The following is a 13,808-nucleotide window of genomic DNA, read 5'->3' as shown; positions in this document are numbered from 1 at the left end:
ACAACAATTCAAATAAATCTAAAAAGTATAGGACAGAATTTTATGTTAACAGCACAGCTAAATTTCAGAGGTTTGCAGATATATACTGGTACTTTTTCTTGGTCGGTCACGTTCAATAGCTGTGAGACTTTAAAACTGGATCTCTTCTTCCTTTTTTTTTTTTTTTTGAGGAGGTGGCAGGTCCCTTTAGAGTATTTATCTTCTGAATTTGATACCAGAAAAACAATTCATTAATATTAATGGTAAGAAGAAAAGATTTTAACAAGCGTCCTTCAAAAAATGTCACAATGCATGCCAGAAACACCAAGAAAGGCAGTTCCCTAGTTCCCTACAACAACAAAAACACATTAATATTTCAAGAGATCAGATTCTGGAATACCGAGAATCATTAGGGATCATCAGTGTGCAAAAACTCTTACTTCATTCAGTCATCAGGTACTCCATTAAATACAACTTCCTGCCAAGCACTGCATTACGCACTGCAGACACAAAGGCAGGGCTAGGGTTTAGAAGAATTCCCATATGCGTGCTCCAACCATAACATGTTTTCTTATTTCATTCAATTACTTTCAAATGTATGTTTTAAAGTGGCAACTTTAAAAATATTGTCACTATTTCTCAATCATCTTGATAAAAGATCTTGAGTAAATAAGGATGGTTAATTAAGAGCTCACTGATAGACTCAATTCTTTTCCCATCACCTCTAAGTTTTCAACTGTAATATAGAAGAAAAATATGTCCAGTTTCCTGGGTACACCAGAGAGAGAGTTGGCAATCTGAGGTATTTATAAGGTGTGAAAGGCAGAGCTGATCAGACTGTGGATTCTGTTGCTTCTTCCTAACACATCCTAAATCAACACCTGTTTCATCCCTTGAGGAATGTGCCGGTGAACATCTAACTTGTCCTCAAGCTGTGAAAAAACAGAGTTGCCATGACAACCGAATGAAAAGTTTAGTTAGTAGAATTTATCCAATGAAATGCAAAAATCCACTCAATTCCATTAAACTGGTATTATGTGCCTTTATAAACAAATTTTAATTTTCTGTTTGTAAAACTATCAAAGTAAATGTTAATGTGCTCTTGGAAATATATTGTGAATAAAATATTAAATAAACACAAACATACCTTTTGGCCAGAGTAGCCCATAAATAAATAAAATTAAACAATAACTGTTTGACCATTAAATCTTGGTGACGTCACATTTAGGATTACATGGTCTCAAGTATACCTAAACCAAGGAAAAGAAGACACTCCTGAAGTTAGTATATTTCTTAGGTTGTGTTAAATTGCCAAGTAAATTCATGTACATGTTTAATTTCTGCTGATATTAATATACACAATGCAATGTAGGGTACATTCATAAGCAGACCCTGAATCTTCCCAGAAAAGTATTTCTGTCATAAACACACGGCTGTTGACAATATGTTGCTTACTCAAATTATTAGCTTTCATTTCAACAACACCTATCCTTACTGGAGACTAGACTGAAGGCCTCACCAGATATGTAGGTTTTCAATCCTTCCCCTTCAGATTTTAGAGGATGAATTCCTACTGCACTATTGATTACTCTCACTTAAGACTCCCTCCATGAACTGGTGGTCATTTTCGATTAAACATCAGTGAATAATCCAACACTAACAATCATTTATTGAACAATGTTGTATTGATACAACAATATGCTTATTATTATTTATTTATTTTTAAAAATATTTTCTGTATTGGTTTTACAGGGGTGGGTGGGAACGAGAGTTATCAACTCACAGTTGCTTCCCTTAGTTCTTCATTGATTACTTGTCGTATGTGCCTTGACCAGACAAACCCAGGGCTTCGAACCAGTGACCTCAGCATTCCAGGCTGACTCTCTATCCACTGCTCCACCACAAACCTGGCACAAATTGTTTATTTATGATAAAAAAATCTTAGGTTTCGTGATAAAATCATCTGCATAAAGCAGTACATGCATCTCTTTATATCACTATGCTGGCCACATATTCTAGAGTACAATCTACAAATTCAACAAGATTTGGGGACACGTAACTAGAAAATATTCTGAATATATAGAGAAATGAAAGGCATACAGTTAAAGAGAGAGGACTATGACAGTCAGGGAACCCGACTAATGCTAACAGTCAAGTCTTATGCACGAGAAAGATCACTGTGCCATACAACACTTACTCCAGGGCATTACAGTATTAATGGCTGTATTTATTGCACTTAATATGTTGTATTATTTCGGCACAAACAGAAAGTGCAATAAGAAAATACACGTAGCATGATGTGTGAGAAGGCACATTGTCCTTCTCAGAAGTCCATTATAAAGGCAGCTGGACGGACTCTGGCTGAACACAAGTGGGATGCCAGCCCATCTCCTTCCATCCCCATCCCACCCTCCCGTTCAAGCACTGGGGACAAAAGTGCCTGTGTGGCCCTGAGAAATGAGTCATGGATGTTCCATTTGCAGACAGGGTGGAGTTGAGGGAAATCACTATTTTATGCCCAGTTAACTGGAAAAGTCCATCCTGTTTTTCCTCTTTTACATAATAATCATTTTTTACAAACCTGAGATAAAGAACGCACGCTGGTAAGTAGAAACTCACCGAATAATTCAGCACCGTTATACGCAAAGGGGAAGACTGACTTGTACAGCCAAGGACATGATCTCATAGCGCAAGCTGAACAATTCACACTAGGCGAGGGACGTGTACAATCAGGATAAAACATTTGTTCCTTTTCGCCCACACCAAGAAAAACAGTGGCCGGAGAAATAAGTACCCGACCAGTTCCCAAATCAGATTCACCCACCAGGGGTTCACGCGGGCAGCCAAAGCACTTGATGAGGGCAAGGACAATCTCACAACTTCCTTTGCCAAGGAAACACAACAGCAAAGTGGTTTCCTTAAACTGACCTCACAAGCGAACCATGAGAAACACAACCTAAAGCCACAACAACAATGCTCTCTTTAGATCTATAGTTGCATTAAAAGACCACGTGCCCAGGCCATCTCGCAAGACCACCTACCAAGTCAAATAACGATGTGTAACATGATCAATTCAGAATTTAAAATTATAATGCATGTTTTAGCTTTAAATACATTCAAGCCAATGCCCTTAACTTACCCAAGTTTTCCCCAAATCTAAAAAGTTGCGTCACGTTTTAATAAGCATATTTAAAATACATATTAATTAGAGCTCTCTTGATCACTAACTCGAGACCTGCCTGGATGAAGACTACACTGGGCTCTAAGGCGGGGGGGGGGGGGGGGGGGGGGGGGGTGGGGGGTGGACAGTGGCTCCGCCAGACTAGTAAAACTTGTGCACGGGTGTGTTGCCTACAACTATCAGCATCACCAATTAAATTGGCCTCCTAAGATTGACAGTGAACTGAGGTGTTAAGCACATTAAAATTCACAGCATATTACTTTTCATAACAGCAACTACCAGTTATTTTAATAAAAAGGAAAAATTCTATGAGTTTTTATTCAAATCAATTTTCTCCGCATATTATTCTGACTCTTTTCTTCATAGTGTAAAACACCCCAAAGACAATTTAACATTTAAAATAATTTTTTTAAGATTTTATTTATTCATTTTAGAGAAGGGGAAAGAGAGAGAGAGAGAGAGAGAGAGAGAGAGAGAGAGAGAGAAGGGAGAGAGAAGGGAGGGAGGAGCAGGAAGCATTAACTCCCTATGTGCCTTGACCCAACAAGCCCCATGTTTCGAAACAGCAACCTCAGCGATCCAGGAAGACCCCTTATTCACTGCACCACTACAGGTCAGGCACATTTAAAATAATTTTAATTATGAAAGTAATGTAAATTTCTTAGAGAAAAATCTAAAATACCAACAACAAAAAAATAAAACACAAAAGAGTAAAACAAAAGTTTTACGCTGACCAGGTGGTGGCGCAGTGGATAGAGCGTCAGACTGGGATGCGGAGGACCCAGGTTCGAGACTCCAAGGTCACCAGCTTGAGCACAGGCTCATCTGGTTTGAGCAAACCTCACCAGCTTGGACCCAAGGTCGCTGGCTCAAGCAAGGGGTTACTCGGTCTGCTGTAGCCCACGATTAAGACACATATGAGAAAGCAATCAATGAACAACTAAGGTGTCGCAATGAAAAACTGATGATTGATGCTTCTCATCTCTCTCTGTTCCTGTTTGTCTGTCCCTATCTATCTCTCTCTCTGACTCTCTCTCTGTCTCTGTGGAAAAAAAAAAAGTTTCACAAGTGCTTTGGCAACCCCTGTTAATATGCTGGTGTAAAATGTTCCTAATCCTTGTCCACATGTGCATAATCAAATTACATGCTCCTATTTTAAATATTATTCATCTGTTTATAACTTTTTACTTTTTCTATTAAGAACACATTTCCGTGTCTGAATATATACATAAGTGTATTTGTGTATATGGGGTGTGTTTGTGTGCGTGCGTGTGTATATATGGTGTGTGCGTGTGTATGATGTGTGTGTATATATGGTGTGTGTGTATATATCAGAGGTATATGGTGTGTGGGTGTGTGTATAATGTGTGTGTGTGTATATATACATATTTGGCTGCTGCAGAGTATCATCTATTGTGTGGCTGTATCATCTGTTTAACAAATTTCTCTCTATCACTAAATAAGACTTTATTCTTGATTTTTAAAAAACTTGCAAATAATTCTGAAAAACTAATACACCAGAGTCTTAATAATATTTCTGAACTTTCAGTTGCCTCCATCCAGGTCTGAGTTCCTGTCTGCTGAGTGTCTCCGACACCCCTCTGAACACCGTGGGTCTCCATTTTAACACTGACAATATCAAGGTAAATAAAAACAGGTCACCTCAGTTCTACCTCAAGTCTCCCATCTACAGTAAGAAAAAAAACAGATCTGTGTATTTAATGAATATATAATCTGTTGTCCTTTACATAGAGTCATTCTGAAAACGGATTCTATTTTAGTAAAGCTTCAAAATGAACAATACTGAACTCCATGACTTAAAAGGCTCTTGGGCCTGACCAGGAGGTGGCGCAGTGGATAGAGCGTCGGACTGGGATGCAAAAGACCCAGGTTCGAGACCCCGAGGTTGCCAGCTTGAATGCGGGCTCATCTGGTTTGAGCAAAAGCTCACCAGCTTGAGCCCAAGGTCGCTGGCTTGAGCAAGGGGTTACTTGGTCTGCTGAAGGCTCGCGGTCAAGGCACATATGAGAAAGCAATCAGTGAACGACTAAGGTGTCGCAACACGCAACGAAAAACTAATCATTGATGCTTCTCATCTCTCCGTTCCTGTCTGTCTGTCCCTGTTTATCCCTCTCTCTGTCTCTGTAAAAAAATTAAAAAATAAAACAATTAAAAAAAAAAGGCTCTTGGTACTATTTCAATCATTTCGTATTGCATTTCATTCTTTTCAAAAGGTTTCCAAACTCACTGCCTCCTCACTCACTATGTAAAGGAGTAAATCAATGGTCTCCTTAATTTGCCTCCCACAGGCTTTTAACAGAACCTGCAGCATTAGATGGAAGTCAGTCCCTTCCTTACTTCTGCCAAAAATCTCTGACAGCCCCCCCCCCCCGCAGTGGGCACGCTTCTGGGCAAGGCGATGCGATGCCATGAGGGTTCTGACACACAAAATGGCAGGCAAGGAAGGATACACCCAGGAAGTCTTTTCAAAAGTATTAAAGAGATCAAAACTATTTATGTGTCACATGTTTCTTATAGGCATTAAAAATATGAGTACAGTGGAACTCAGCTGTGTTTTTTTTCAGAATATTCTCCACCCTACCTCAGAAAAATGTCATTAGAAATGCTTTGTATCCTGGGAGTTGGTGATGGGAGGGCTGGAGAAGCAGCAGCCCAGGATAAAACTCTCTTCGGGAGAGAAGAGTAAGTCCTGGTCCTGCCCTCAGTCAGACTGAGGGTGAGTGTAGCGAGTTCTCAACCCTGCACTTAAAGATTTACTCTTTATCAGTGTTCAAGTTATCTTCTTGTTATTGTTGCCAATGTGTTATTTGCTGTTTATTCACCTTGGTGTATCAACTAGGGTCCTTTAAACTGCATACTCCAGTAGGCAGGACCGAGGGTGTCCTACCCTGAATCGTACAGGTGGAGCACAAAACCACCAGCACATGAGCATCAGATGCTATTCTGTAATGATGACAAGTGGATTAAATTATATTTATACTAACCTGGTAACAGATTACTTAACATTGTTCTGGGAGACCTTGGATTAGCACTAACTAGGCCATTCAGGATGGGAGGGGAGGGAAGGAGCAGAGCCCACTTTTTCCAGCATTGACACAGCTAGCTACCAAGTAGCTGAAATGCTTTTATTTACTCCTCATATCCAAGCAATATATATGCTTACTCACTTCATCTAACTGGTTTAAAATAAAACATTTGATAACCCATGATCTTTCTTTCTTATCTCCCCATTACATAGACATTTTAGGTGGAAACTAGTCCACTAATTCACCAGAGACATTTTAAAAAACTTTTTAAGATAAAACTTCAAACTTGAACCAGACATGCATGTCACTGAGAATACCCTGGCTTTTAAAAACTCCTAAATGAACATGCTGACCTTAAATCCCAAGTAACTAAGAACCCAATTCTAGTTCTGATTTCAGCCACTACACAAATAATCTCTTTTTGTTCTAATTTATCCTTCTGGAACAAAGGGTTATTCAACTATATATTTATGTATCACTTAATTAGAAGTGAAAGCATTCTGAAGACCAGCAAATAGGGAATCCTCTCCAATTTCGAGACCACAATGCAATTTTATAACTTTAAACAGAGCTTACTCTTCACAAATACCATAATCATAGAGTGTTCCTAACTACTGTTCCCAAACATGTAAATTCAATCTCTTTTGGTTCCCTTTCTGCTTTCCTAGCAACCTCTTGCCTCAAAGCTATGAAGAAAACGGCTTTTTGTCAAGATCCTAAAAGAAATACTCTTAGGGAAAGACTATTCACTGTGATGATTCTCTTTTTAGATGGAATGCCAAAAAACATGAAGATCTGACGATGACCAGTGACAGAAGCTGCTTATACTGGACAACAAATTTCCTCTCTGATCAACCACAGTATGTGTAAACTGGAGGAGTGAGAGAACAGGAAGAAACCCAGGGAAGTGACTAGGAAGTGCTCAAGAGTGAGCAAAGTAACATCCAGGGCGAAACTTGATGAAGAGAAAACACTCAGAGGCATGGGGAAAAGCTTCAATTACCTAGTCCAAGTCCACACAGAAAGAAAAAACATATAAAAGGCTTCCACAAACTCTAAAACAAAAAGATACACACACACATATATAGTTGATACACACATTTATGTGTGTGTGTGTGTGTGTGTGTATAAAAATCCTATTCTAACTTAGGTTTTTCTCAAAAATATATGGCAATACATGCTACAAAACTGCCCAGAAAGTCTACCTGAATCTTCAGGGGACCTTTCAATTCTCAGGATCTACAAGTTGCATCCTGTATTTAAATACAAATTCAAATCTGTATCAGGAATACTAGACTTGTAACCTAAGGAATTTAGCTTAATTTCTTGAAAGCTATTCAACTACAAAGTGGGCTCCCAAAGGCACCTTATACCTTGATTGAGGCATCTCTTTCTCCCAAAAACACATGCTAGGTGACGTCTGCTGCTTCACATGACCCCTAGCAGGGACACCGCTGGAGGGCCTTCATCAAGTGAGATAGGCAACTGAGATCTCCAAATCTCTCAAAGACATATACCTCAAACACTTGCAGAAAATCCGAATGAGGTCAATTAAAAAAGAACAGTCCTTGGCACAATTTTGTGATCTTCATCAGACACCAATGGAAAGTCAGAACTCCACACTGATAATGTTCCCACCAAGTGGGAATCAATTTCCCTAATATGGCCAGGCCCTAAATATAGCCACAATGTTTTTGTTCAAAATACACTCAAACTTGTGGACAGAGGAAATGATGGTGGGCGACTGGGCAGAGAGAGCGGAAACAATGACAATGTCACTCAACTTTCTATCCCCACTAGCACTGAAATGGCTTCAATTGCCCTTGACAAATAGCTGCCAAAGTAAAGACACCTGTAACACACATGCCCTTTTCTCTGCAGGCTTTGTTCCTTGATGATGTCTGGGTTACTAAAAGGGAAGAGAAGAAATTACACACCTTGATTCTGAAGTAATTCTACCATTCTGAGAAGGAACACAACATCACTAATACTCAAAGTAGCAAAAGGAATAGGATTCCCTACTCAAGTTATAAGGATTCAGTTAGCCTAAAGAAAATATGAGAATTTAACTAAGGCACTTTAAAGTCCTCGCAATTGACCTTCCAAACACCACCACAAACCCGCACCCACACTATCCATACAAAATATTGATATTCAATGTTCATATAAATGCAGTGAGGGGTTGTGTGTGCTTTAAATGAATGGAAATCAAGGAAAGTAAACCCTAGAATATAAAACTTGGCACAAAATTTTCTCTTAACACCTTAAAGTTTTAAAAGGTTTATTACACTTGGACTAGACTTATTTAATAATAACCTGCTTTTGCAAGACATTTTCGACAAAAAACACCTTAGCTGAGCGTTACAGTGGAAGTAGATGCTCAATAAAAAAACTTTGCTGGAAAAAAAAAAACTGTTGAACGTAAACAAATGAATTTCCCAACCTAAGTGTGCATTTTAAGGCATCTTTTAAAAGTTAATTTAACCCTTGAAAGCAGAAGAGCAAAGAGATTTTAAAGACTGGATTCTGTGGTCACACTATGGCCAAAACGCAGGCTTTGCCAGTACAGCTGTGCATCTTGGGCAAACTGTTTAAGTTCTCTGCAACTTTAAGTTTCCTCATCTGTAAAATGGGAATTAAAACAGCACCGACCTCACAAGGCTGTAATGAGCAATCGACATAAAGCATTTCAGATCCTCAACGCTCCATAAATGCTAGCATTATTATGCAAAGGTGTGTGTTCAGAGGTCTAATGTATTAACTATAAGCACCAGCTTCGTGAAATTTAAATCTCAGCCATTTCATAAAAGCATTTTACTCTTCATGTGGCATCAACCTCCCAAATGATGCTGAAACCACTTACTTTTATTCATCCATTGCGAGCTTTCCATATACAGCAAGGAAGGAGGAAGATGCCTTCCTCGTGACTGTTGCTCCTTTACAACTTCAAAATACTGTCACGTACACAATAGGTTGGAGCTGCCCTCAAAATGACAGCTCAGAGCTTTGCAGCGCCCAGGCAGCTCTGCCGGGAAGGGGTTCCCCCCAATTCCCGGCCAATCCCCCACCTGCAAGGCCACGCCAGCGCACGCCCGGGAACCGCGAGCAACAACTCGGAAAGGAAGAAGGGGCCCTGAGTGGTGGGGAAAAAGACAGGAGGGACCCTCCGGGTCACGGGGGTTTCGGGGCCACTCTCGGATGAGGTGCGTCCCCGATGACAAGCCCCGGGACCCCGTGCCGGCCGAGGGCTGCGCCGTCCCAGGGCAGCCCACTCCACTTCTCCTCCCATCCCGCGGGCACCGCAGCCAACTCCGGTCCCGCGCCAGCTTCGCCCCCGGCGCCCCCTCACCTAAAGGCGGGTCCTTCCTTGGGAGCCCTGCCCTGGGCAGACCCCGGCGCGGAGCTGCCGCCGCCGCCGCTGCCCTTTTTGTTGAAGAGCTTCTGGAGCAGGGTTGGGGCCATGATGCTGCCGCCGCCGCTGCGGCTCCGGCCGTGGCGCTCCGGGGGTCGGCGGCTCAGCGCGCAGCCGGGGGCGGCGGCCGCGGCGGCGGGGCCATCGCGGCGGCGGAGGCGGTGGCGCTGGCGGCGGCGCGGCCGCCCAGCCTCGCGGGAGCGCGGGGCCGCTGCGGCTGAGTAACTCTGCTGGGTGCCGGCGCCGCCGGCGGCCGGTCATATGACGGAGCCGGCCCGCGCCGCCGCCGCCTCGCACGCTGACAGTTATCTCCTGCGGGAGGAGCCCGCAGCTCCACCACGGCGGCGGCGGCGGCCGCGCGGGAGGAGCTCGGCCGCCCCGGCGGCGGCCATTGGTCTGGTGGTTGCCCGCCCCGGGCTCACGTAACCCCGGCGGGAGGCGCTGCCCGGATCGGGCGGCCCCGTGCTCGCGGCACGGGGGGCGGGGGCGGAGGCGCACGCGGTGCTTAAAGGGACCCGACGGGCGGGGCGGGGGCGGACGCCGCAGCCAGGGTGGGAGCCGCAGGGGCGCAACTCGGGTTGCTTCCGGGGTTCCCGAGGCGGCGCCTTTATTTCCAAACAGCGAGGGAGCCCCTGGGCCGATCTTTGTTCTATTGAGACAAAGCCCGTGAACTTGAGTCCTCGCTTTGTGCAGGTGCAAGGGCTCGTTAATAGAAAGCGTGTGCCAGAGGGGGGGGGGGGGGAGTTTAATGCACGAGGTTGCTGTTTTACTGGGCTCATTTGAATCTCACAATACCGAAGGTGTTGTCTTGTTTCTATCGTACCCAGATTAGATTTCTTTGTGGGTTTTTTTTTTTTTCTTTTTATTTGAATCATTTGCTCTGTTTGGCATTGTGGGCTACCATACCATAGTTACATAAAAAGTTGCCTGTGAAAGTGAACACAGGAAATTGACTACATAGATTTAGAAACTGTTTTATAACACGGGAATGCTATGCCAATATAGATTTAACAGTCAAGGCACATAATCTGGTATCAACGACAGATATTATTTGGTTTGGGGAAAGGAGCTGTATTTGAGTTCACTTTAATTCCCAGTCCCTCCCAATCTCCGTGAGAACTTCAGCCCCCGTGAAGAACTCTTCAAAAGCCGTGGTGATGAAAAAACTTGCCAGACCCAAATCAGCTTCTCAGTCTAGGCCTGTAATGTTAGCTCCCCAACTTTTCTGATGATGGGCGTAAAAATTAGTAAGATTCCGACCCTGCCTCTCCCGGCTGCTTCTTCATCAGCAGTGAACAGATTTTAACCTGATTGTTAGACTTGATCAGAGGAGGACCCGTGGAGACTCAGAAGCAAATACAAGTAATCAAAAATCTCTCATCTTGCCCTGGCCGGATGGCTCAGTGGTAGAGCGTCAGCCTGGCGTGCAGGAGTCCCGGGTTGGATTCCTGGCTGGGGCACACAGGAGAAGCGCCCATCTGCTTCTCCACCCCTCCCCCTCTCCTTCCTTTCTGTCTCTCTCTTCCCCTCCCACAGCCAAGGCTCCATTGGAGCAAAGTTGGCCTGGGCGCTGAGGATGGCTCTGTGGCCTCTGCCTCAGGCACTAGAATGGCTCTGATTGCAACAGAGCAACGCCCCAGATGGGCAGAGCATCGCCCCCTGGTGGGCGTGCCAGGTGGATCCCCGGTGGAGCGCATGCGGGAGTCTAACTGCCTCCCAGTTTCCAACTTCAGAAAAATACAAAAAAAAAAAAAACAAAAACAAAAACAACTCTCTTCTTGGCTTACTTTTTATTTTTTAATTTTTTTTTTTACAGGGACAGAGAGTCAGATAGAGGTTTAGATAGGGACAGACAGACAGTAACGGAGAGAGATGAGAAGCATCAGTCGTCAGGTTTTCGTTGCAACACCCGACACCGCAGTTGTTCATTGATTGCTTTCTCATATGTGCCATGACCGCGGGCCTTCAGCAGACTGAGTAACCCCCGCTCGAGCCAGTGAATTTAGGTCCATGCTAGTGAGCTTTTTTTTTTTTTTTTTTTTGCTCAAGCCAGATAAACCCTCGCTCAAGTTGGCAACCCCGGGGTCTCGAACCTGGGTCCTTCCACATCCCAGTCTGATGCTCTAACCACTTGTGCCACCACCTGGTCAGGCAGCTTACTTTTTAAACTGATTTGAGAGAGAGAGAGAGAGAGAGGAAGCGCCAGATCCATCTGTTGTTCCATAGTTGTTCATTCATTGGTTGCTTCTTGTATGTGCCTTTACCAATCAAATCGCAAACTTGGCATATGGGGACAATGCTCTAACCAACTGAGCTGGCCAGAGCCTTTTTTTTTTTTTTTTTGTATTATCAATTTTTATTGTGTGGGTTTCTGGCTTTGGTAGGAAACTGTAAATGAAAATGTGCTGAAATTTCACAAAGGTAAAGCTGTTAGAAAATGAAACTCACGTTTTTTCCTTCAGATTTTTACTGTTAAAATGGTGGATTAAATACTCATACTGGTGAGCAATCATCCTTTTACACAACAAAATGTACACAGAACTCTGATTTGCAAATTTGCTCTTTCTCCTTTTACTGGGAGTATCTACCTCCTGGAACTGGTCATTATCCTGTAATGGTATTGGTCTAATTTGTTGTGATTTTATTAAGCTAGGGTCCCAGGTCATATGTCCTAGCAACACACCACTCTCTCTAAGCCATTCCTTAAGCTATATAACTAAAATAATGTCCTTTATTCCTCAAACCCAAATCTGCAAACTCTTGATGTGCCTAGCAAGCAAGTTTTGCAATTGCATTCTAAAGAGGATTTTGATATGGAGTCGACTTTTCCACACTACCAAGGACTGTATCAGTTCCAGCTCTGTCCATGTACGCAGGATCACCCAAAAGAGACATTAACAGAAATGGCCGGCTCCAGCTATCATTCTCGTTTTGGGTCCTGACTGTGCAACTCTAGAGGGAGAGTGTGCATTTGAAACGATTAAAGACAGACTTCAGTTAGGGGAGAAAAAAGGAACTTAAGTGGTTCCCCTCTCCCCCTTTTCTCCCTTTGCTTCCTCTCAATACCACATTCTTCCTCACCCTTGTTCTAGCCACACCTCCTGTTTTGGATTTTAAAACAGTACAAAAATCCTAACACGCAAGGTTATGGGAGTCAGCTGTAAACAGCCTTCCCACCCCAGTTTCATCATTTCTTTTCCTGGCTGTTCAAGGCCTCTTCAAAACCTTTTTTGTATTTGTTTGTTTTTGCCCGTTATCCACTGGTCACTGCCTCATTCCTGAGGCTTGGCATAGCCCAGTCTCCAGCCCTGGTGCTGAGGCTCACTTCCCCATGCTATACATCTCATTCCCTTATCCCACTCACTAAATCTTAGAAAGTAGATCAGTTGGCTGCTCCTCTATGCAGCTGTCAAGAGGAGGAGGGAAAGAACCAATGCTTGGAGATGACAAAATAACACTAAGTCGCATAAGGGGGACTTGTAAAAGGGCTGACTTATTCTATTCCATTCTAAGTCCTGGTGACGGCCCTCTCCAATTAATTATTATTATTATTATTATTATTATTTGTATTTTTCTGAAGCTAGAAACGGGGAGAGACAGTCAGACAGACTCCCGCATGTGCCCGACCGGGATCCACCCGGCACGCCCACCAGGGGGCGATGCTCTGCCCCTCTGGGGCCTCGCTCTGTTGCAATCAGAGCCACTCTAGCGCCTGGGGTAGAGGCCAAGGAGCCATCCCCAGCGCCCGGGCCATCTTTGCTCCAATGGAGCCTCGGCTGTGGGAGGGGAAGAGAGAGACAGAGAGGAAGGAGAGGGGGAGGGGTGGAGAAGCAGATGGGCGCTTCTCCTGTGTGCCCTGGCCGGGAATCAAACCCGGGACTTCTGCACGCCAGGCCGACGCTCTACCACTGAGCCAACCGGCCAGGCCTCTCCAATTAATTAGTGTATGTTCCATCAGCTGCTTTAGAAGTTTTACTTCTCCAATCAGCCTATCATGGCCACACTATAAACTACTTAATATCTGTTACCTACTTCTTCCTAACAGAACCCCAGTTTAGTTCAGGTGTCCATCCCTTCCCCAGACCAACATGCCTCAGGGTAAACTGACATTATTCCTAACCTCTAGCCTGAATGCTCTAAACGTAATCCCATTCCTTTCACAAGCTAGTAGTTCAGGAATGAGCATGTG

General features: G+C 43.7%; 1 protein-coding gene across 2 annotated transcripts in view; it reads right to left on the bottom strand.

The window, feature by feature from the left end:
- The window catches only part of FNIP2 (folliculin interacting protein 2), a 131,177-nt gene extending 121,487 nt beyond the window's left edge, over window positions 1–9,690 (bottom strand). For both annotated transcript variants that reach the window (XM_066279899.1, XM_066279929.1), the window contains exon 1: window positions 9,557–9,690. In XM_066279899.1, the coding sequence (XP_066135996.1) occupies window positions 9,557–9,669 (113 nt within the window). In that variant the 5' untranslated portion in view covers window positions 9,670–9,690. The remainder of the gene's footprint in view (window positions 1–9,556) is intronic.
- Window positions 9,691–13,808: the final 4,118 nt, after the last annotated feature.

This window comes from Saccopteryx bilineata, chromosome 1, assembly GCF_036850765.1.
Source record: "Saccopteryx bilineata isolate mSacBil1 chromosome 1, mSacBil1_pri_phased_curated, whole genome shotgun sequence".
In the NCBI taxonomy this organism is placed as follows: Eukaryota; Metazoa; Chordata; class Mammalia; order Chiroptera; family Emballonuridae; genus Saccopteryx; species Saccopteryx bilineata.
The sequence above is the reverse complement of the archived record's forward strand: the minus strand, read 5'-3'. Positions and strand labels throughout refer to the sequence as shown.